The sequence below is a fragment of the Oncorhynchus tshawytscha genome, linkage group LG19, assembly GCF_018296145.1.
Source record: "Oncorhynchus tshawytscha isolate Ot180627B linkage group LG19, Otsh_v2.0, whole genome shotgun sequence".
Taxonomy (NCBI): domain Eukaryota; kingdom Metazoa; phylum Chordata; class Actinopteri; order Salmoniformes; family Salmonidae; genus Oncorhynchus; species Oncorhynchus tshawytscha.
In genome coordinates this window covers 53,085,705-53,111,768 of record NC_056447.1, presented here as the reverse complement: position 1 = coordinate 53,111,768, position 26,064 = coordinate 53,085,705, and the positions used below count along the sequence as shown (strand labels likewise).

Below are 26,064 nucleotides of genomic sequence, written 5' to 3'. Positions count from 1 at the left end.
TTTCATTACGTGTAGTTAATGTCGTCTTTGGAGTGCTTATCAATGCCCAAGCAACCCTTCCCCCTCTTGACCTCCTTTCCATTTCTTTATTGTTACGTCATAAAAAAGGTGTCACATTGCATGAAGTTTAAAATGCATTCTGTCATTACAAAATGTGTATAATGTGATATATTTTAACATAAAACATTTTTTTTTTACACAAAAAATGTTAGCATCTGATTTCCTCAAATGTAGGGGCTGATGATGATGCAATCTTGGAATTTAATTTAATTGGTCCTCAACTCACAGCTGAGTCATTTCATTCAGGGTAAGTGGAGTTAGCCCTGAGTTAGCCTTCTCCGGGAGCAAGTTAGTTCTGAAGGATTCGTTGCCATAGAAATGTTCCCGGCTAAAAGGTGAGCCACTTTCGTTTGACCGCTTATTCCTGAGTTGAACTCAGAGTTGACTAATGTTACTTCACTAACTCCTGAAACCTGCTCTGTAGAATAACCTTCTGTTTGGTTTGACTTCCACAAACAAAATGCACATAGTGTAATCCTACCCGACCTGATTTCCTACAGTACCTTGTATGTTAAACAACAGTATGTCAGTCTCTCTCTGTATCTCTCTATATCTCTCTGTATCTCTCTATATCTCTCTGTATCTCTCTGTCTCTCTCTCTCTCTGTCTCTCTCTCTCTCTGGTTACTGTATGTTTGTGTTCAGGTGTGTGGCTCCAAATGATCTTCACCCTGCCCTCCAATACCTCTCTGTTGCCAGAGAGCATGGTGTGTACATGTACAGTACCATGCAAAAGTTTGGACACACAAACTCATTCAAGGTTTTTTCTTAAATTTTTCCTACATTTTAGACAAACAAATCAAAACATATTTTATATTTGAGATTCTTCAAAGTAACCACCCTTTGCCTTGATGACAGCTTTGCACACTCTTGGTATTCTCTCAACCAGCTTCATGTGATAGTCACCTGGAATGCATTTCAATTAACAGGTGTGTCTTGTTAATTTGTGGAATTTCTTTCCATCTTAATGCGTTTGAGCCAGTCAGTTGTGTTGTGACAAGGTAGTGGTGGTTTACAGAAGAGAAAACCCTATCTGGTAAAAGACCAAGTCCATGTTACAGCAAAAACAGCTCAAATAGGCAAAGAGATACGACAGTCCATCATTTCTTTAAGACATGAAGGTCAGTCAATGCGGAACATTCCAAGAACAGTCGCAAAAACCATCTAGCGCTCTGATGAAACTGGCTCTCATGAGGACCGCCACAGGAAAGGAAGACCCAGAGTTACCTCTGTTGCAGAGGATAAGTTCATTAGAGTTAACTGCACAGGGATGTAGCTTAAACCCCACCCTCTTCAACATATATTTCAACGAATTGGCGAGGGCACCTCAACAGTCTGCAGCACCCAGCCTCACCCTACTAGAATCTGATGTCAAATGTCTACGGTTTACTGATGATCTGGGGCCTCTGTCCCCAACCACGGAGGGCCTACAGCAGCACCTACATCTTCTGCACAGATTGCAGCCCAAATAAATTTCTTCAGAGTTCAAGTAACAGACACATCTCAAAATCAACTGTTCAGAGGAGACTGTGTGAATCGGGCCTTCATGGTCGAAGAAACATGAGCAATGGATGTTAGACCGGTGGAAATCTGTCCTTTGATCTGATGAGTCCAAATTTTAAATGTTTGGTTCCAACTGCCATGTCTTTGTGAGACGCAGAGTAGGTGAACAGATGATCTCTGCATGTGTGGTTCCCACTGTGAAGCATGGAGGAGGAGGTGTGATGGTGTGGGGCTGCTTTGCTGGTGACACTGTCTGTGATTTATTTGGAATTTAAGGCCAATAAAGCCCTTAAATTGCAATCAAATTGAATTGAGAGAGAGAGTCTTAGAGACTCAGATATAGATTATTATAGAGACTCAGACTGAGAGCATTATAGAGACTTAGACTGAGAGCATTATGGAGACTCAGAAAAAGAGAGTAATATAGAGACTCAGACAGAGCATTATAGAGACTCAGACAGAGAACATTATAGAGACTCAGAGAGAGAGCATTATAGAGACTCAGACTGAGAGCATTATAGAGACTCAGACTGAGAGCATTATAGAGACTCAGACTGAGAGCATTATAGAGACTCAGAGAGAGAGCATTATAGAGACTCAGACTGAGAGCATTATAGAGACTCAGACTGAGAGCATTATTGAGACTCAGACTGAGAGCATTATAGAGACTCAGAGAGAGAGCATTATAGAGACTCAGACTGAGAGCATTATAGAGACTCAGACTGAGAGCATTATAGAGACTCAGACAGAGAACATTATAGAGACTCAGACTGAGAGCATTATAGAGACTCAGAGAGGGAGCATTATAGAGACTGAGAGAGAGAGCATTATAGAGACTCAGACTGAGAGCATTATAGAGACTCAGACTGAGAGCATTATAGAGACTCAGACTGAGAGCATTATAGCGACTCAGACTGAGAGCATTATAGAGACTCAGACTGAGAGCATTATAGAGACTCAGACTGAGAGCATTATAGAGACTCAGACTGAGAGCATTATAGAGACTCAGACTGAGAGCATTATAGAGACTCAGACTGAGAGCATTATAGAGACTCAGGCTGAGAGCATTATAGAGACTCAGACTGAGAGCATTATAGAGACTCAGAGAGAGAGCATTATAGAGACTCAGACTGAGAGCATTATAGAGACTCAGACTGAGAGCATTATAGAGACTCAGAGAGAGAGCATTATAGAGACTCAGAGAGAGAGCATTATAGAGACTCAGACTGAGAGCATTATAGAGACTCAGACTGAGAGCATTATAGAGACTCAGAGAGAGAGCATTATAGAGATGCAACGAGAGATTATTATTATTATAGAGAGACAGAATTATACTGAGCAGGAGAGAGAACTTCTGTGAAAACTTTTGGAACTTCTGTGAGTGTAATGTTTACTGTTCATTTTTATTGTTTATTTCACTTTTGTATATTATCTACTTCACTTGCTTTGGCAATGTTAACATTTTTTATTTTTTTATTTCACCTTTATTTAACCAGGTAGGCTAGTTGAGAACAAGTTCTCATTTGCAACTGCGACCTGGCCAAGATAAAGCATAGCAGTGTGAGCAGACAACACAGAGTTACACATGGAATAAACAATTAACAAGTCAATAACACAGTAGAAAACAAAGGGGGGAGTCTATATACATTGTGTGCAAAAGGCATGAGGAGGTAGGCGAATAATTACAATTTTGCAGATTAACACTGGAGTGATAAATGATCAGATGGTCATGTACAGGTAGAGATATTGGTGTGCAAAAGAGCAGAAAAGTAAATAAATAGAAACAGTATGGGGATGAGGTAGGTGAAAATGGGTGGGCTATTTACCAATAGACTATGTACAGCTGCAGCGATCGGTTAGCTGCTCAGATAGCTGATGTTTGAAGTTGGTGAGGGAGATAAAAGTCTCCAACTTCAGCGATTTTTGCAATTCGTTCCAGTCACAGGCAGCAGAGTACTGGAACGAAAGGCGGCCAAATGAGGTGTTGGCTTTAGGGATGATCAGTGAGATACACCTGCTGGAGCGCGTGCTACGGATGGGTGTTGCCATCGTGACCAGTGAACTGAGATAAGGCGGAGCTTTACCTAGCATGGACTTGTAGATGACCTGGAGCCAGTGGGTCTGGCGACGAATATGTAACAAGGGCCAGCCGACTAGAGCATACAAGTCGCAGTGGTGGGTGGTATAAGGTGCTTTAGTGACAAAACGGATGGCACTGTGATAGACTGCATCCAGTTTGCTGAGTAGAGTGTTGGAAGCCATTTTGTAGATGACATCGCCGAAGTCGAGGATCGGTAGGATAGTCAGTTTTACTAGGGTAAGCTTGGCGGCGTGAGTGAAGGAGGCTTTGTTGCGGAATAGAAAGCCGACTCTTGATTAGATTTTCGATTGGAGATGTTTGATATGAGTCTGGAAGGAGAGTTTGCAGTCTAGCCAGACACCTAGGTACTTATAGATGTCCACATATTCAAGGTCGGAACCATCCAGGGTGGTGATGCTAGTCGGGCATGCGGGTGCAGGCAGCGATCGGTTGAAAAGCATGCATTTGGTTTTACTAGCGTTTAAGAGCAGTTGGAGGCCACGGAAGGAGTGTTGTTTGGCATTGAAGCTTGTTTGGAGGTTAAATAGCACAGTGTCCAATGACGGGCCGAAAGTATATAGAATGGTGTCGTCTGCGTAGAGGTGGATCAGGGAATCGCCCGCAGCAAGAGCAACATCATTGATATATACAGAGAAAAGAGTCGGCCCGAGAATTGAACCCTGTGGCACCCCATAGAGACTGCCAGAGGACCGGACAGCATGCCCTCCGATTTGACACACTGAACTCTGTCTGCAAAGTAATTGGTGAACCAGGCAAGGCAGTCATCCGAAAAACCGAGGCTACTGAGTCTGCCGATAAGAATATGGTGATTGACAGAGTCGAAAGCCTTGGCAAGGTCAATGAAGACGGCTGCACAGTACTGTCTTTTATCGATGGCAGTTATGATATCGTTTAGTACCTTGAGTGTGGCTGAGGTGCACCCGTGACCGGCTCGGAGACCAGATTGCACAGCGGAGAAGGTACGGTGGGATTCGAGATGGTCAGTGACCTGTTTGTTGACTTGTCTTTCGAAGACCTTAGATAGGCAGGGCAGGATGGATATAGGTCTGTAACAGTTTGGGTCCAGGGTGTCTCCCCCTTTGAAGAGGGGGATGACTGCGGCAGCTTTCCAATCCTTGGGGATCTCAGACGATATGAAAGAGAGGTTGAACAGGCTGGTAATAGGGGTTGCGACAATGGCGGCGGATAGTTTCAGAAATAGGGGGTCCAGATTGTCAAGCCCAGCTGATTTGTACGGGTCCAGGTTTTGCAGCTCTTTCAGAACATCTGCTATCTGGATTTGGGTAAAGGAGAACCTGGAGAGGCTTGGGCGAGGAGCTGCCGGGGGCGGAGCTGTTGGCCGAGGTTGGAGTAGCCAGGCGGAAGGCATGGCCAGCCGTTGAGAAATGCTTATTGAAGTTTTCGATAATCATGGATTTATCGGTGGTGACCGTGTTACCTAGCCTCAGTGCAGTGGGCAGCTGGGAGGAGGTGCTCTTGTTCTCCATGGACTTCACAGTGTCCCAGAACTTTTTGGAGTTGGAGCTACAGGATGCAAACTTCTGCCTGAAGAAGCTGGCCTTAGCTTTCCTGACTGACTGCGTGTATTGGTTCCGGACTTCCCTGAACAGTTGCATATCACGGGGACTATTCGATGCTATTGCAGTCCGCCACAGGATGTTTTTGTGCTGGTCGAGGGCAGTCAGGTCTGGGGTGAACCAAGGACTGTATCTGTTCTTAGTTCTGCATTTTTTGAACGGAGCATGCTTATCTAAAATGGTGAGGAAGTTACTTTTAAAGAATGACCAGGCATCCTCAACTGACGGGATGAGGTCAATGTCCTTCCAGGATACCCGGGCCAGGTCGATTAGAAAGGCCTGCTCACAGAAGTGTTTTAGGGAGCGTTTGACAGTGATGAGGGTGGTCGTTTGACCGCGGCTACGTAGCGGATACAGGCAATGAGGCAGTGATCGCTGAGATCCTGGTTGAAGACAGCGGAGGTGTATTTGGAGGGCCAGTTGGTCAGGATGACATCTATGAGGGTGCCCTTGTTTACAGAGTTAGGGTTGTACCTGGTGGGTTCCTTGATGATTTGTGTGAGATTGAGGGCATCTAGCTTAGATTGTAGGACTGGCGGGGTGTTAAGCATATCCCAGTTTAGGTCACCTAACAGAACAAACTCTGAGGCTAGATGGGGGGCGATCAATTCACAAATGGTGTCCAGGGCACAGCTGGGAGCTGAGGGGGTCGGTAGCAGGCGGCAACAGTGAGAGACTTATTTCTGGAGAGAGTAATTTTCAAAATTAGTAGTTCGAACTGTTTGGGTATGGACCTGGAAAGTATGACATTACTTTGCAGGCTATCTCTGCAGTAGACTGCAACTCCTCCCCCTTTGGCAGTTCTATCTTGACGGAAGATGTTATAGTTGGGTATGGAAATCTCTGAATTTTTGGTGGCCTTCCTGAGCCAGGATTCAGACACAGCAAGGACATCAGGGTTAGCAGAGTGTGCTAGAGCAGTGAGTAAAACAAACTTAGGGAGGAGGCTTCTGATGTTGACATGCATGAAACCAAGGCTTTTTCGATCACAGAAGTCAACAAATGAGGGTGCCTGGGGACATGCAGGGCCTGGGTTTACCTCCACATCACCCGCGGAACAGAGAAGGAGTAGTGTGAGGGTGCGGCTAAAGGCTATCAAAACTGGTCGCCTAGAGCGTTGGGGACAGAGAATAAGAGGAGCAGGTTTCTGGGCATGGTAGAATATATTCAGGGCATAATGCGCAGACAGGGGTATGGTGGGGTGCGGGTACAGCGGAGGTAAGCCCAGGCACTGGGTGATGATGAGAGAGGTTGTATCTCTGGACATGCTGGTTGTAATGGGTGAGGTCACCGCATGTGTCGGAGGTGGGACAAACTAGTTATCAGGGGTATGAAGAGTAGAACTAGGGGCTCCATTGTGAACTAGAACAATGATAACTAACCTGAGCAACAGTATACAAGGCATATTGACATTTGAGAGAGACATACAGCGAGGCATACAGTAATCACAGGTGTTGAATTGGGAAAGCTAGCTAAAACAGTAGGTGAGACAACAGCTAATCAGCTAGCACAACAACAGCAGGTAAAATGGCGTTGACTAGGCAACGGGGCCGACAGATAAAACATAAACAAGCAGAATTGAGTACCGTGATTAATGGACAGTCCAGAGTGCATCAGCTATGTAGCCAAGAGATCAGTGTCCAGGGGGCAACGGTGGATGGGGCAGGGAAGCTGGACTGGCGAGTGTTATCCAGGTTGAAAAAAAAGTTAACAATGACTGAATAGCTTGTAGCTAGTTAGCCGGTTAGCTTCCGGAGGTTCTTGAGTGTGTTTTAAAAATAATAGCGATTCCGTATCACATTGGGTGAGGCAGGTTTCCGGAAAGGTATAAACAGATTAAAAATCAAGAAGAGATAGAAAGTAAATATGGGTCCGGTGAGTGTTTGGGACGCGGCGATTCAGACGGTTAGCAGGCCTGTGCTATGTTTCCCATGCCAATAAAGCCCCTTGAATTGAATTGAGAGAGAGAGAGAGAGAGAGAAAGAGAGAGAGAGAGAGGAGGCAGAGAAAGACAGAGAGAGAGAGGGGGGGATACAGAAAAGATTGAGAGGATGAGAGAAGGAGATAGAGAGAGAGATACCTGAAGTAGGTAGAAAGCTTTAGTCGATGGGTGTCTACTCTACTGTACTGTACATAACATACCATTAAAACATAGATCTCCCTGATCTGATTCACTGGTTGAATAACATGCTTTGTGTTTTGAATAATTTTGCCTGTGAATCAGAAGTGAGACACAGGCACTAAGGTAAAGGAGAAATGTTGAAGTTATGAAGTACCAAACACTGCAGCAGTGAGTCCCGCTCTGACTACAGAAGAACCCCAAATCTGAAGCACACAAAGCCCCTGCTCAAGTAGGAGAATTTAGTCGCTAAGTAAAACAAGAGATGGAGAGGAGGAGAAGTTTGGGGATAATTGCAAAAGCAATCTGTATTCTCTGCAGGAGTTCCTTCTTAAATCATCTAGCCCTGCCTGAAACTGTCTGTCCCTCTACCCCTCTACCACTCTCTACCCCTCTCCCCCTCTCTACCCCTCTCCCCCTCTCTACCCCTCTACCACTCTCTACCTGTCTACCACTCTCTACCCCTCTCTAATCCTCTACCACTCTCTACCCCTCTACCCCTCTACCACTCTCTACCCCTCTCTAACCCCCTACCACTCTCTACCTGTCTACCACTCTCTACCCGTCTACCACTCTCTGCCCCTCTCTAACCCTCTACCACTCTCTACCCCTCTACCACTCTCTGCCCCTCTCTAACCCTCTACCACTCTCTACCCCTCTACCACTCTCTGCCCCTCTCTAACCCTCTACCACTCTCTACCCCTCTACCACTCTCTGCCCCTCTCTAACCCTCTACCACTCTCTACCCGTCTACCACTCTCAACCCCTCTCTACCCCTCTACCACTCTCTGCCCCTCTCTAACCCTCTACCACTCTCTACCCGTCTACCACTCTCAACCGCTCTCTAACCCTCTACCACTCTCTACCCCTCTAACCCTCTCTACCCCTCTCTACCCCTCTACCACTCTCTACCCCTCTCCCCCTCTCTACCCCTCTACCAATCTCTACCCGTCTACAACTCTCTACCCCTCTACCACTCTCTATCCCTCTCCCCCTCTCTACCCATCTACCACTCTCTACCCCTCTCCCCTCTCTACCCGTCTACCACTCTCTACCCGTCTACCACTTTCTACCCGTCTACCACTCTCTACCCGTCTACCACTCTCTACCCGTCTCACTCTCTACCCCTCTCCCCCTCTCTACCCCTCTACCACTCTCTTTCTCTCTCTACCCCTCTACCACTCTCTACCACTCTCTTTCTCTCTCTACCACTCTCTTTCTCTCTCTACCCCTGAGTTAGTGGAGCTAACATGATGCAGCCCAGACTCCCAGTACAGGCTAGCAGTGAGTTAGTAGAGCTAACATGATGAAGCCCAGACTCCCAGGCTAGCAGTGAGTTAGTGGAGCTAACATGATGCAGCCCAGGCTAGCAGTGAGTTAGTGGAGCTAACATGATGCAGCCCAGACTCCCAGTACAGGCTAGCAGTGAGTTAGTGGAGCTAACATGATGAAGCCCAGACTCCCAGTACAGGCTAGCAGTGAGTTAGTGGAGCTAACATGATGCAGCCCAGACTCCTAGACTAGCAGTGAGTTAGTGGAGCTAACATGATGCAGCCCAGACTCCTAGACTAGCAGTGAGTTAGTGGAGCTAACATGATGAAGCCCAGACTCCTAGACTAGCAGTGAGTTAGTGGAGCTAACATGATGAAGCCCAGACTCCCAGGCTAGCAGTGAGTTAGTGGAGCTAACATGATGAAGCCCAGACTCCTAGACTAGCAGTGAGTTAGTGGAGCTAACATGATGCAGCCCAGACTCCTAGACTAGCAGTGAGTCAGTAGAGCTAACATGATGCAGCCCAGACTCCCAGTGCAGGCTAGCAGTGAGTTAGTGGAGCAGGCAGGCTGCACTATAATAAGGGATTGGCTGTGCTGATAGACAGGTTTGATCAGTGGGACACATTTCACAGAAGTACCGAAAGTAACACAGATTCTGGTACCAAATCATGTTCTAGTATCGAAAAATGACTGACGTTTCGGTATACCATGCAACACTGCCGAAGAGGAGCGCCTATGCCCTCAGCGCCTCTGCAAGAAAAGTGTGCAGAGGAGGCTGCCCAGAGAAGGCTGCCCAGTGGAGGCTGCCCAGTGGAGGCTGCCCAGTGGAGGCTGCCCAGTGGAGGATGCTCAGTGGAGGCTGCTCAGTGGAGGCTGCTCAGTGGAGGCTGCTCAGTGGAGGCTGCTCAGTGGAGGCTGCTCAGAGAAGGCTGCCCTGTGGAGGCTGCCAAGTGGAGGCTGCTCAGAGGAGGATGGCTCATAATAATGGGAAGAATGGAGCAAATGGAATGACATCAAAGACAAGGAAACACAAGTCAGTACAGGTCTATAGCAGGCCATGGAAACACAAGTCAGTACAGGTCTATAGCAGGCCATGGAAACACAAGTCAGTACAGGTCTATAGCAGGCCATGGAAACACAAGTCAGTACAGGTCTATAGCAGGCCATGGAAACACAAGTCAGTACAGGTCTATAGCAGGCCATGGAAACACAAGTCAGTACAGGTCTATAGCAGGCCATGGAAACATAAGTCAGTACAGGTCTATAGCAGGCCATGGAAACACAAGTCAATACAGGTCTATAGCAGGCCATGGAAACACAAGTCAGTATGGAAACACAAGTCAGTATAGGTCTATAGCAGGCCATGGAAACACAGTACAGGTCTATCAGGCCATGGAAACACAAGTCAGTACAGGTCTATAGCAGGCCATGGAAACATAAGTCAGTACAGGTCTATAGCAGGCCATGGAAACACAAGTCAGTACAGGTCTATAGCAGGCCATGGAAACACAAGTCAGTACAGGTCTATAGCAGGCCATGGAAACACAAGTCAGTACAGGTCTATAGCAGGCCATGGAAACATAAGTCAGTACAGGTCTATAGCAGGCCATGGAAACACAAGTCAGGCCATACAGGTCTATAGCAGGCCATGGAAACACAAGTCAGTACAGGTCTATAGCAGGCCATGGAAACACAAGTCAGTACAGGTCTATAGCAGGCCATGGAAACACAAGTCAGTACAGGTCTATAGCAGGCCATGGAAACACAAGTCAGTACAGGTCTATAGCAGGCCATGGAAACACAAGTCAGTACAGGTCTATAGCAGGCCATGGAAACACAAGTCAGTACAGGTCTATAGCAGGCCATGGAAACACAAGTCAGTACAGGTCTATAGCAGGCCATGGAAACACAAGTCAGTACAGGTCTATAGCAGGCCATGGAAACACAAGTCAGTACAGGTCTATAGCAGGCCATGGAAACACAAGTCAGTACAGGTCTATAGCAGGCCATGGAAACACAAGTCAGTACAGGTCTATAGCAGGCCATGGAAACACAAGTCAGTACAGGTCTATAGCAGGCCATGGAAACACAAGTCAGTACAGGTCTATAGCAGGCCATGGAAACACAAGTCAGTACAGGTCTATAGCAGGCCATGGAAACACAAGTCAGTACAGGTCTATAGCAGGCCATGGAAACACAAGTCAGTACAGGTCTATAGCAGGCCATGGAAACACAAGTCAGTACAGGTCTATAGCAGGCCAGGCCATGGAAACACAAGTCAGTACAGGTCTATAGCAGGCCATGGAAACACAAGTCAGTACAGGTCTATAGCAGGCCATGGAAACACAAGCAGGTGGAAACACAGTACAGGTCTATAGCAGGCCATGGAAACACAAGTCAGTACAGGTCTATAGCAGGCCATGGAAACACAAGTCAGTACAGGTCTATAGCAGGCCATGGAAACACAAGTCAGTACAGGTCTATAGCAGGCCATGGAAACACAAGTCAGTACAGGTCTATAGCAGGCCATGGAAACACAAGTCAGTACAGGTCTATAGCAGGCCATGGAAACACAAGTCAGTACAGGTCTATAGCAGGCCATGGAAACACAAGTCAGTACAGGTCTATAGCAGGCCATGGAAACACAAGTCAGTACAGGTCTATAGCAGGCCATGGAAACACAAGTCAGTACAGGTAGCAGGCCATGGAAACACAAGTCAGCAGGCCATAGCAGGGAAACACAAGTCAGTACAGGTCTATAGCAGGCCATGGAAACACAAGTCAGTACAGGTCTATAGCAGGCCATGGAAACACAAGTCAGTACAGGTCTATAGCAGGCCATGGAAACACAAGTCAGTACAGGTCTATAGCAGGAAACCATGTGTTTGATATATTTCCACCTATTCCACCAGCACATCCTCCCTAATTAAGGTGCCACCAACCTCCTGTGGATGGCAGACATTTTTGAGTAGCTCCTTCTATAATGTCTCTTGGTGTTTTTTACTCGTTGATTAAAGACGTTTGTTTCCCCTGGGTTTTCCTCTATTGCTGCCCTTTCAACCGAGAGAGAAATGCTCCTCTGAGCTCCACTGTTAACTGACACATATTCACATGCATTACAGCCTTATTCTAAAACAATCTACATACAATACCCCATAATGACATCACAGTACCCCATAACGGCATCACAATACCCCATAATGACATCACAATACCCCAGAATTACATCACAATACCCCATACAGACAAAGCAAAAACAGTTTAAAAAAAAAAATGTTTCCAAGTGTATTCAAAAATTAAAAATATAAATACCTTATTCAGACCCTTTGCTATGAGACTCGAAATTGAGCTCAGGTGCATCCTGTTTCCATTGATCATCCTTGAGATGTTTCTACAACTTCATTTGAGTCCACCTTTTGGTGACTTTTGGCCAACTTGTGTTTATATTAATGAGGAAAACAAAACAATTTGATCCATTTTAAAATAAGTAACGTAACAAAATGTGGAAAAAATCAAGGGATCGGAAAACTTTCCAAAGGCGCTGCATATATTATCAATCGTCCAGAAGTTTGAAAATATGGAGATATAATTTTTAGGTCATATCGCCCAGACCTACACACACACACACTACACATACAACCACACACTACCACACACAGACAACCGGCACAGCCAGAAGACGACTGGCCACCCCTCATAGCCTGGTTCCTCTCTAGGTTTCTTCCTTGGTTCTGGCCTACCTGCATTGCTTGCTGTTTGGGGTTTTAGGCTGGGTTTCTGTACAGCACTTTGAGATATCAGCTGATATAAGAAGGGCTATATAAATACATTTGATTTGATTTACACACACAACCACACACAGACACACACAACCACACACAGACACACACAGACACACACAACCACACAACCACACACAACCACACAACCACACACAACCACACACAACCATACAGACAAAACCACACAGACACACACAACACACACACAACCACACACAGACACACACAGACACACACAGACACACACAAACACACAGACACACACACAACCACACACAACCACACACAGACACACACAACCACACACAGAGATGTTCCCGCCTTTTGGGGTCGGGGAGGGGAGGGGAGGGGGCGGGGGGGTGCTTGAATTTGGTTAAACTTGCTACCAAGCTCCTGTGTGTATAAGACACTGTGTTTTCTCTTAGACATTATTCTGAAGACACGTGTAACCACGTTTAAATCTGTTACGGCTTTCTTCGGGTGAAGGAGAGTCGGACCAAAATGCAGGGTGGTTAAATCGATACATCTTTAATGACGATAAATACGAACAATACAAAAACCACAAACGGAACGTGAAAACCTATACAGCCTATCTGGTGAAATACAAAACACTGAGACAGGAACAATCACCCACAAACACACAGTGAAACCCGGGCTACCTAAATATGGTTCTCAATCAGAGACAACGAGAATCACCTGACTCTGATTGAGAACTGCCTCAGGCAGCCATAGACTATGCTAGACAACCCTACTCAACCACAATCCCAATACCTACTAAAACCCCAATACAAAAACACACCACAAAATAAACCCATGTCACACCCTGGTGGACCAAATAAATATATAAACACAAAATACTAAGACCAGGGCGTGACAGAACCCCCCCCAAGGTGCGGACTCCCGGCCGCACACTAAAACCCATAGGGGAGGGTCCGGGTGGGCGTCTGTCCACGGTGGCGGCTCCGGCTCGGGACGTGGACCCCACTCCAACCAAGTCTTAGTCCCCTGTAACGCGACCTTTGATTGGCGACCCTCGCCGCCGACCTTGGCCTAATAACCCTCACCAAGGACCCCACTGGACTGAGGGGCAGCTCGGGACTGAGGTAGAAGCTCGGGACTGAGGGGTAGCTCGGGACTGAGGGGTAGCTCGGGACTGAGGGGTAGCTCGGGACTGAGGGGTAGCTCGGGACTGAGGGGTAGCTCGGGACTGAGGGGTAGCTCGGGACTGAGGGGAAGCTCGGCACTGAGGGGAAGCTCAGCACTGAGGGGAAGCTCAGCACTGAGAGGATGCCTAGTACTGAGAGGAAGCCCAGTATTGAGAGGAAACTCAGGCAGGTAGTAGGCTCTGGCAGATCCTGGCTAGCTGGTGGTTCTGGCAGATCCTGGCTGACTGGCGGATCCTGAGACTCCGGCAGCGCTGGAGAGAAGGAAGGCTCTGGCAGCGCTAAACAGGCGGGAGACTCCGGCAGCGCTGGAGAGGAGGAAGGCTCAGATAGCGCTAGACAGGCGGGAAACTCCGGCAGCGTTGGAGAGGAGGAAGGCTCTGGCTGCGCTGAACAGGCGGGAGACTCCGGCAGCGCTGGAGAGGAGGAAGGCTCTGGCAGCGCTAAACAGGCGGGAGACTCCGACAGCGCTGGAGAGGAGAAAGGCTCTGGCAGCGCTGAACAGGCGAGGCGCACTGAAGGCCTGGTGCGTGGTGCTGGCACTGGGTAGAGGACATGCACAGGAAGCCTGGTGCGGGGAGCTGCCACCGGAGGACTGGTGTGTGGAGGAGGCACTGGATAGACCGGACCGTGCAGGCGCACTGGAGCTCTTGAGCACCGAGCCTGCCCAACCTTACCTGGCTCGATGCCCACTCTAGCCCGGCCAATACGAAGAGCTGGTATGTACCGCACCGGGCTATGCACCCGCACTGGAGACACCGTGCGCTCCACAGCATAACACGGTGCCTGCCCGGTCTCTTTAGCCCCCCGGTAAGCACAGGAAGTTTGCGCAGGTCTCCTACCTGGCGTAGCCATACACCCTGTGAGCCCCCCCAATACATTTTTGGGGCTGACTCTCGGGCTTCCATCCGCGTCGCCGTGCTGCCTCTTCATACCAGCGCCTCTCCGCTTTCGCCACCTCCAGTTCTTCTTTGGGGCGTCGATATTCACCAGGCTGTGCCCAGGGTCCTTTTCCGTCCAATATTTCCTCCCAAGTCCAGAAGTCCTTTGATCGCTGCTCCTCACGATAAACAGGGGGAGTTGGCTTAGGTCTGAACCCTGACTCTGAGCACCCCCCCAATACATTTTTGGGGCTGACTTTCGGGTTTCCTTGCCAATCGTGTTCCCTCGTATCGTCGGCTCCTATCTCCGGCTGTTTCTGCTCTCCTAAGTGCCTCCACCTGTTCCCATGGGAGGCGATCTCTTCCAGCCAGTATCTCCTCCCAAGTGTAACAACCTTTGCCATCCAAAACGTCTTCCCATGTCCATTCCTCTTTTCGCTGCTGTTGCTGCCGCTGCCTGTCACCACGCTGCTTGGTCCTCTTGTGGTGGGTGATTCTGTTACGGCTTTCTTCCGTCGAAGGAGAGTCGGACCAAAATGCAGCGTGGTTAAATTGAGACATCTTTAATGACGATAAATACGAACAATACAAAAACAACAAACGGAATGTGAAAACCTAATACAGCCTATCTGGTGAAATACAAAACACTGAGACAGGAACAATCACCCACAAACACACAGTGAAACCCAGGCTACCTAAATATGGTTCCCAATCAGAGACACCGAGAATCACCTGACTCTGATTGAGAACCGCCTCAGGCAGCCATAGACTATGCTAGACAACCCTACTCAACCACAATCCCAATACCTACTAAAACCCGAATACAAAAACACACCACAAAATAAACCCATGTCACACCCTGGCCTGACCAAATAAATATATAAACACAAAATACTAAGACCAGGGCGTGACAAAATCAGCCTGTTGGTAACAGTCACTCTGTGTTATTCTGGAATGTATCAGGCATATAATGCACACTGGAATTGTTTGAGTGTCAATTATTTCGTGACTAATAAATTCTATTAGTTTAATTGAGTAAATGCATTCCTCTTTTTACAGAGTAATTATTTGATTGACTACATGCCTGTAATTTCCTAGGTCTATTGATAGTTGTTAATTCCACTATACACAGAGCACATGCTTGGGTACCAATTTGACATCCCTAAACTGCTTGCCTCAATAAATGAATCGTAAAACATTGGGTCGCCAGGATTAGCTATTTGTATCTAGCCTCTTTAATAATTGCATTACAGTGTAAGATAGAGACATGTTTATTATAGTCATACTGAGAGGTGATGCAAGACTAGATCCTCCAGAGACACACAGGGCCTGCTGTATTTATTCATGTAACCATGGAGTCAGATTGACAAATATAGTTTGTTATTATTCAACATCAATTCTACATAATAACGGATGGATGATTTCCACCAAACTACACCAGCCAAACCACACCTAATGTAACCTAACCTGACCTAATGTAACCCAACCTGACCCAACCTAACCCAACCAAACCTGACCTAATGTAACCCAACCTGACCCAACCTAACCCAACCAGACCTGACCTAATCTAACCCAACCTGACATAATCTAACCCAACCTGACCTAATCTAGCCCGACCTGACCCAACCTAACCCAACAAAACCAGACCTGATCTAACCCAACTTGACCTAAACCAACCTGACCTAAACTAACCCAACCAAACCTGACCTAATTTAACCAAACCTGACCTAATCTAACCCAACCTTACCTAATCTAACCAAACCCAACCAACCTGACCTAACCCAAACCAACCTGACTTAATTTAACCCAACCCATCCTGACCTAATCTAACCCAACCCAACCTAACCCAACCAAACCTGACCTAACCTAACCTACCCCAACCAAACCTGACCTAATCTAACCCAACCTGACCTAATCTAACCCAATACGACCTGACCTGACCTGACCTGACCTAACCCAACCAAACCTGACCTAACCCAACCTACCTAATCTAACCCAACCCGACCTGACCAAACCTAACCCAACCAAACCTGACCTAATCTAACCGAACCCGACCTGACCTAATCTAACCCAATGCAACCTGACCTAATCTAACCCAAACCAACCTGACCTAATCTAACCCAAACCAACCTGACCAAATCTAACCAAAACTGACCTAATCTAACCCAACCCAACCCAAACTGACCTAACCCAAACCAATATAACCCAAACAAACCAAACCTGACATAATCTAACCCAACCCAACCTAATCAAACCCATCCTGACCTAACCAAACCTGATCTAACCAAACCTGACCTAATCTAACCCAACCCGACCTAACCTAACCCAACCTGACCCAATCTAACCCAACCCAACCCAACATGACCTAACCTAACTCAACCTGACCTAATCTAACCAAACCTGACCTAACCCAACCTAATCAAACCCAACCTGACCTAATCGCACCGAACCTGACCTAACCTAACTCAACCTGCCCTAATCTACCCGAACCAAACCTGACCCAATCTAAATCAACCCAACCTGACCTAATATAACCAAACCTGACCCAATCTAATGCACACAAACCTGACCTAATCTAACCCAACCCAACCTGACCTAATCTAACCCTACCCAACCTGACCTAACCTAACCCAAACCCAACCTGACCTAATCTAACCAAACCTGACCTAACCTAACCCAACCTAATGTAACCCAACCTGACCTAATCCAACCCAACCTGACCTAACCTAACTCAACCTGCCTTAATCTACCCAAACCAAACCTGACCCAATCTAACCCAACTGACCTAACCTAATATAACCAAACCTGACCCAACCTAATCTAAAGCAAACAAACCTGACCTAATCTAACCCAACCCAACCTGACCTAACCTAACCCAACCAATCCTGACCTAATCTAACCCAACCCAACCTGACCTAGCCTGACCTAATCTAACCCAACCCAACCCAACCTGACCTAACCTAACCCAACCTGACCTAATCTAACCAAACCAAACCTGACCTAATCTAACCCAACCTGACCTAACCCAACCCAACCTGACCTAACCCAACCTGACCTAATCTAACCCAACCCCACCTGACCTAATCTAACCCAACCCAACCTAATCCAACCCAACCTGACCTATTCCAACCCAACCTGACCTAACCTAACCCAACCTGACCTAATCTAACCCAACCAAACCTGACCTAATCTAACCCAACCCAACCCAACCTGACCTAATCTAACCCGACCTGACCTAATCTAACCCAACCCGACCTAACCTAACCTGACCTAATCTAACCCAACCTGACCTAATCTAATCTAACCCAACCCAACCTGACCTAATCTAACCCGACCTGACCTAATCTAACCCAACCCGACCTAACCTAACCTGACCTAATCTAACCCAACCTGACCTAATATAACCTAACCTAATATAACCCAACCCAACCTGACCTAACCCAACCTACTCTAACCCAACCCAACCTGACCTAACCTAACCCAACCCCACCTGACCTAATCTAACCCAACCCGACCTAATCCAACCCAACCTGACCTAACGTAACCCAACCTGACCTAATCTAATGAACCTGACCTAATCTAACCAAACCTAACCTAATCTAACCAAACCTGACCCAACCTAACCCAACCAATCCTGACCTAATCTAACCCAACCTGACCTGACCTAACCTAACCCAACCAATCCTGACCTACTCTAACCCAACCCAACCTGACCTAACCCAACCCAACCTGACCTAACCTAACCGAACCTGACCTAATCTAACCAAACCTAACCTAATCTAACCAAACCTGACCCAACCTAACCCAACCAATCCTGACCTAATCTAACCCAACCTGACCTGACCTAACCTAACCCAACCAATCCTGACCTACTCTAACCCAACCCAACCTGACCTAACCCAACCCAACCTGACCTAACCCAACCCAACCTGACCTAACCTAACCCAACCTGACCTAATCTAATCTAACCAAACTAAACCAAACTTGACCTAATCTAGACCAACCTGGTCTAACCCATCCTGACCTGACCTAATCTAACCAATCCTGACCTAATCTAACCCAACCCAACCTGACCTAACCTAACCCAACCCAACCTGACCTAATCCAACCCAACCTAACCTAACCCAACCTGACCCAATCTAACCCAACCCAACCTAACCCAATCTAACCCAACCCAACCTAACCTGACCCAATCTGACCCAACCCAACCTGACCTAATCTAACCCAACCCAACCTAATCTAACCCAAACCAACCTGACCTAATCTAACCCAACCCAACCTGACCTGACCTAATCCAACCCAACCTAACCTAACCTGACCCAATCTAACCTAACCCAACCTGACCCAATCTAACCTAACCCAACCTAACCTGACCCAATCTAACCCAACCCAACCCAACCTGACCCAACCCAACCTGACCTAATCTAACCCAACCCAACCTGACCCAACCTGATCCAACCCAACCTAACCTGACCCAACCTAACCTAACCCAACCCAACCTGACCCAACCCAATCTGACCCAATCTAACCCAACCCAACCTAACCTGACCCAATCTAACCCAACCCAACCCAACCCAACCTGACCCAACCCAACCTGACCTAATCTAACCCAACCCAACCTGACCCAACCTGATCCAACCCAACCTAACCTGACCCAACCTAACCTAACCCAACCTAACCTGACCCAATCTAACCCAACCCAACCTGACCCAACCCAACCTGACCTAATCTAACCCAACCCAACCTGACCCAACCTGATCCAACCCAACCTAACCTGACCCAACCTAACCTAACCCAACCCAACCTGACCCAACCCAATCTGACCCAATCTAACCCAACCCAACCTAACCTGACCCAATCTAACCCAACCTAACCTGACCCAACCTAACCTGACCCAACCTAACCCAACCCAACCTAACCTTGAGCTAAATGTAATGGAGGTGAAAAGGCCTGTTCTCTCATTCACCATCGTGTGTGTGTGTGTGTGTGTGTGTGTGTGTATGTGTGTGGGAAAAGGAACAGGGCCAAATAGAAGCAGCTGCGGTCTGTGATGCAATGTTTACATGTGTAGATTGATTTGAAAGAGAAGATGGAAGATTCCAGGAATGGAATCTTCTCTGATATAGAGGGTTCTAGAAAATCGACTTTTAGAATGTATCATATTAGCATTACAATGCTAAGGAAGGATATGTTGATGGTGAACAATCATCTCTAATGTGAGTCCCAAATCACACCCTTATTCCTATATAGAGCCCCATGGGCTGCTGGTCTAAAGTAGTGCACTATAAAGGGAACAAGTTGTCATTTGGAACACAGCCTAAGTAGCTATACTGTTGTGTCAGTGGGAAGTACTAAGGCTGTTCTGGCAATGACGGCTGTAAGCCATTTAGTATTCATGTTCAATCAGGTGACTCTTGCCAGTATTAAGTTCAATTGAAGGGAAGGAAGCCTGACATGGGGTTGTGTAATTGCGTTCACCCTGTGGAGCCAATCAGAATGAGTCAGTTTTACTGGCTAAATAGCTGCGTAATGAACAAAGCTGAGAAAAAAAAGTGTAGTGTTCAAAACCCATTTTTTAAATTTTTTATTTTATTTCAAGAGACAAAGCTGATCCTGAGATAGAGAGAACTCTTTAGCTATCTCTTCTCTCCTACTACTGTATGTTCATAATGCTGCGATATGTCCAGACATCTTCTTCTTCTGTTCTGGATTACCTTTATACACCTGTGACAACAACATGACCGCAGCACAGGTGCAACCTCCCCAATAGTCCAATTCAGCACCACGGACAACGTCAACTGACACGACAACAGAATTGCAACATATTGGTTCAGCACCAATGGACAGCACCAAACTGCACGGCCATGCATTCAACACCATTGACAGGAGGCAAGTGACACAGCTGTCATTTCAGCACCGTGGACAGCACCAAACTGCACGGCCATGCATTCAACACCATTGACAGGAGGCAAGTGACACAGCTGTCATTTCAGCACCGTGGACAGCACCAAACTGCACGGCCATGCATTCAACACCATTGACAGGAGGCAAGTGACACAGCTGTCATTTCAGCACCGTGGACAGCGCCAAACTGCTCGGCCATGCATTCAACACAATTGACAGGAGGCAAGCGACACAGCTGTCATTTCAGCACCATGGACAGCACCAAGTGTTATTTACCTGTCTGCCGCCTTACAGCTGGCATTACACTAGACAGCTCCTAACCAGCGTTGGCGATTATGACAGGAGTGGGCACTCCTAACACTTTCTTTCAAGGGGAAACATGGAAAATTAAAAACCAAACACTTGACTTGAACCATGCATTTAAGACACTGATATGAAAAAGTAGGTATATTTTTCCGGGTGATTTAAATAATTTGCTTGCAACAGATGACATTTATATTCTGACTGATCTCTGAAACTCATTTAGATAATACTTTTGATGATACAGTAGTAGCAATACAAGGTTTACAGCAAAGACAGAAATGCCAAAGGTGGAGGTGTTGCTGTTTATTTTTAGAACCACATCACTGTAAAGCTTAGAGATGATCTCATGTTAAAATACTGTTGAAGTAATATGGCTACTGGTTCATCTGCCTCACCTAAAGCCCATTCTGGTGGGAAGCTGCTATAGACCACCAAGTGCTAACAGTCAGTATCTGGATAATGCTAAATACTGTTAAAGTAATATGGCTACTGGTTCATCTGCCTCACCTAAAGCCCATTCTGGTGGGAAGCTGCTATAGACCACCAAGTGCTAACAGTCAGTATCTGGATAATGCTAAATACTGTTAAAGTAATATGGCTACTGGTTCATCTGCCTCACCTAAAGCCCATTCTGGTGGGAAGCTGCTATAGACCACCAAGTGCTAACAGTCAGTATCTGGATAATGCTAAATACTGTTAAAGTAATATGGCTACTGGTTCATCTGCCTCACCTAAAGCCCATTCTGGTGGGAAGCTGCTATAGACCACCAAGTGCTAACAGTCAGTATCTGGATAATGCTAAATACTGTTAAAGTAATATGGCTACTGGTTCATCTGCCTCACCTAAAGCCCATTCTGGTGGGAAGCTGCTATAGACCACCAAGTGCTAACAGTCAGTATCTGGATAATGCTAAATACTGTTAAAGTAATATGGCTACTGGTTCATCTGCCTCACCTAAAGCCCATTCTGGTGGGAAGCTGCTATAGACCACCAAGTGCTAACAGTCAGTATCTGGATAATGCTAAATACTGTTAAAGTAATATGGCTACTGGTTCATCTGCCTCACCTAAAGCCCATTCTGGTGGGAAGCTGCTATAGACCACCAAGTGCTAACAGTCAGTATCTGGATAACGTGTGAAATGCTTGATAATGTATGTGATATCAACAGAGGTATATTTTCTGGGTGATTTAAATAATGACTGGCTTTCAGGAAAAAGCTTCAAACTGTAACCAGTGCCTGCAGCCTGGATCAGGTCATCAGTCAACCTACCAGGGAAGTTACAAACAGCACAAGAAGGAAATCATCAACATGTATCGATCCCATCTTTACTAATACCACACACATTTGCTTTAAACCAGTATACAAATTGATAGGATGTAGTGATCACAATATAGTAGCCATATCTAGTTAAACCAAAGTTCCAAAGGCTGGGCCTATTATAGTGAATAAGGTCATACAATACGTTCTGTAGTGATTCCTATGTTGATGTTGTATAGAATATGTGTTGGTCTGTGGTGTGTAATGAGGAGCAACCAGACGCTGCACTTGACACATTTATGAAGTTGTTTATCCCAGTTATTAATAAGCATGCAACCATTGAGAAAATGACTGTAAAAACTGTTAAATCCCCTGAGGATTGATGAGAAATGGAAACATGGTATAGTTGAGAGGGATGAGGCAAAAGGAATGGCACATAAGTCTGGCGGCACAACCGATTGGCTAACGTACTGCAAATTGAGAAATCATGTGACTAATCTGAATAAAAAGAAGAAGAAACCACACTATGAAACAAAGATCAATGACATAAAGAATGATAGTGAAAAGCTTTGGAGCACCTTAAATGACATTTTGGGCAAAAAGGCAAACTCAGCTCGATAATTCATTTGAATCAGATGGCTCATTCATCACAAAACCCTCTGATACTGCCAACTACTTTAAAGATTTCGGCGAACTTAGGCATGACATGCCGGCAACAATCACTGATACTATTTTTTATTGGATGTCTTTATTTAACTAGGCAAGTCCGTTAAGAAATCCATCTTATTTACAATGACGGCCTACCCCAACACAGACTACTCTGGGCCAATTGGGCGCCGCCCTAGTGATCAGACTACCGATCATGGCCGGTTGCGATACAGCCCGGGATCGAACCCGGGTCTGCAGTGGCACCTCTAGCTCTGTGATATCAGTGTCTTAGACTGCTGTGCCATTCTGGATCCCTAAAATAAACTGATTATTGACACTACACATCTAAGTATATCTGACCAAATGATGAAAGACAAGCTTTGTAATTTTGAATTTCGTAAAGTGAGTGTGGAAGAGGTGAAAAAAATGATTGTCTATCTACAATGACTAGCCAACGGGGTCTGACAACTTGGATGGAAAATTACTGAGGATTATATATTGCCACTCCTATTCGCCAGATCTTCAATTTAAGCCTACACGAAAGTGTGTGCCCTCAGGCCTGGAGGGAAGCTAAAGTCATTCTGTTACCTAAGAATAGTAAAGTCCCCATTGCTGGCTCAGATAGCCCGACCAATCAACCTGTTACCAAACCTTTGTAATATTTTTTGGGTAAAAAAGTTTGACCAAATAATAATAATAATAAAATAATAATAATAGTAATAGATCATATTCCGTTCATTTGTAGTCCTACAGTTAACCTAAAAGGCTATACACCAACCATGCAGGGGGGAAGGTTTAGGCCTACTTCCAAGACATTACTCAAAACAAGCTGCCTAGGTCCTAGTGGCAGTCATCACTTACCCGAGGCCCCCTGCATCCAGCCGCAGATCTTATAGACGGTGGTGGTGGAGAAGAGGAAGAAGAGAGTGAAGGAAGCGATGCAAGCCATCACCAACATCATCGACATTCCTACGAAGAACGACGCGGCCTTGAACGCGGTGGAAGGGATCTGAGCGAACTCTGTGAAGGTCCCTGTGCAGTCGAGCTCTCTCTGGATTCCGTCGCCGGTGCAGAAGTGGAAGAGGCCGAAGTAGCCGGCCTGAGGGGTGTCCACGCCGTCTCCGATCCAATAGGGCTGGCTGAAGATCACCACGTTCAAGATGGCAAACAGGATGGTGAAAATGGCCCACAGGAGTCCGATGGCACGGGAGTTGCGGACGTAGTTATGCTGGTATAGTTTAATGTCATCCGTCGACATGGATGGGAGCATCGACGCGGCCGATCCGGGTATCATTGTAGCACAGTTTGTGTTGTATCCCAGTCCGGGTATTATGAAGTAGCCTAGATATGCTTATTTAAATTAGGTAGACAAGCAACGGGGGGGGGGCTAATTAACTGACTAATTAATTAGTTGAGAAATGCAGGAGTCCGTAGTTATTTCTGCTGTAAAAAGCACCCAACAGTAGGCCTAGCCTAGATTGAATGAATCACATCAAAGGCAACATCTGGCCAGCATATTCAACTCATGACGTCGCATCCCGATGCTGGTGCATACACTGGATAGTCAAAACGTTTATCTGCAAGCTCGCTCCTATATTTAGCCTAACTGATAACTCTGAGAACTTGGCGACTCCTGAACTAGTGTATGTGAGAAATAATTCCCTCCCACCTCTCTCGTAGGCTACGAATGCCCGTCTGTCAGACACATCGCTCTCTGGGCACGTGTCACTTGCGTATGTCCCCGGAATACCTCCTTGAAAAACACAGCAAATATCAGATTGTCATTCGGATATTACACATGACATTTCACAAATTATCAAATTTAAATCGATATACATCTTTTTGGCCTGCCAATAGCTTACAGAACAGCAGTGACTGCAATAGGCTATGCCTCCAATTTCCTAAGCAATGTAGACGACAGCGACAGAATCAAACCGGAGCAAACGAAACACAAGGTCTATGATGCATTCCCTCCCGTAAAACCAAATCACAATCCTGCGAGATAATTCACAGCATCTAGCCCGGGATAAATTACACACAGCCCTGTCCCGGTACTTTGCTACGGAGAATATTTTCACGAGCTACGGCAGCATCAGCAGCCTCTGTCAGTGATGCTGAAAGAAAAGAGAGGAGAGACACGATTCAATAACCGCACCAGATGAAGCGGACAGTGGTGTGCGTGTCAACGCTGACGATGTTCAGTTCGCTCAACCTATAACAACATTGCATCTGTCTGCCCCATGAGGTGTTTCAATATAGCCTGTTACATTCTATCCAAGCAATATATTTCAAAGAGATGTGTAGCCCTACATTCGTGACTAGCCGTCCAAACACTGCTGCATCAATCCCACAACCTCGCGTTCTGGCTTTGGTACCGTCTGTAGGTTACGGACAGATCCGGACGACAAGATAAGCCCACATCCTCGCAATCACATGATCTGCGCTTGACAGTTTGCGCGTCGAAATGGAGGCTGTACAATAATCGCAAAACAAATTTCAAATGCTCACGCGGCTCGGTCAGGGCGAAAATGGCCTCCCCGATTCAGTGCACGCGGCGCGCCTCTCCCGGTCACTCAGTCTCTATGACTGAGTTAAAGATGGTAGACTACCTGTCGTGCAGGACTGAACGCCTCACAGGAGGATGTCAGATTAGACGAGGAAGGACATTCAAGTATGCTGGTGCACGAGGAAACAGGAACCTTCCCACATACCAATTTACTAGAATGAAACAGACATCATTGTCCATTATTACTGGAACGACTTATTCACCTGTGTGGCCATATTGTGTTTGGATGACTGCAACTTTAATCTTCAAAAATAAAGTACCTTCACATGTAACAAACATACCTACATTTCATCATGTATGAATACAACAGAGACAATACTATATCGTTTGTGCAGTAGCCCACACAAACCCATATTGGTTTTGCACATAGTGATGTGGTAAACATACAGATTTGGGTCAGTGATTGTCACTGTAAAATCTTTCATCCACAAGCTTTTAGGAGGAGAGGGGGGGGCATCCACAACACAGGAAGAGGATAATTTGAATCTGGATTAAACAGGGTTCAGGGTTCTGACAAACTAGCCCCTGTTACATCATCATCATTATGACTCATCACCCAGGGTTTAGCCGGATCACTAATGTGTCCCAAATGGTACATTGTTACCTACATAGTGCACTACTTTTGACCTGGGGCCGGAAAGGATCTGATCAAACGTAGTGCACTATATATAGAGAATAGGGTGACGTTTGGGACTAAGCCATGGAACCAGAGTAGCTAATATAGAACTGCTGCTCTGGTATTATTACACGTTTATACACAATATTTGATGGATTTGGGTGTTTAATGCTGTCTTTTAAGGCACAGGATTGGCGCTCTCCGTGGTGCTGAATGAAGAGCCATGTACAGTGTATTTGGCAGTGGTTTAAAGTACTTAAGTAAAAAATACTTTAAAGTACTACTTAAGTCGTTTTTTTGGGGTGTCTG

General features: G+C 46.3%; 1 protein-coding gene across 2 annotated transcripts in view; it reads right to left on the bottom strand.

Annotated features, from left to right (window-relative positions):
* The window catches only part of LOC112218935 (LHFPL tetraspan subfamily member 3 protein-like), a 61,777-nt gene extending 36,593 nt beyond the window's left edge, over window positions 1-25,184 (bottom strand). Inside the window, exons 1-2 of one of the 2 annotated variants that reach the window (XM_042301867.1) lie at window positions 24,884-25,184; window positions 23,435-24,687 (exon numbers count right to left, since the gene is read on the bottom strand). In XM_042301867.1, the coding sequence (XP_042157801.1) occupies window positions 23,435-23,867 (433 nt within the window). In that variant the 5' untranslated portion in view covers window positions 23,868-24,687; window positions 24,884-25,184. Of the gene's footprint in view, window positions 1-23,434 lie in introns of both variants that reach the window. The other variant, XM_042301868.1, reaches the window with a different exon arrangement.
* Between the last annotated feature and the right edge of the window lie 880 nt (window positions 25,185-26,064).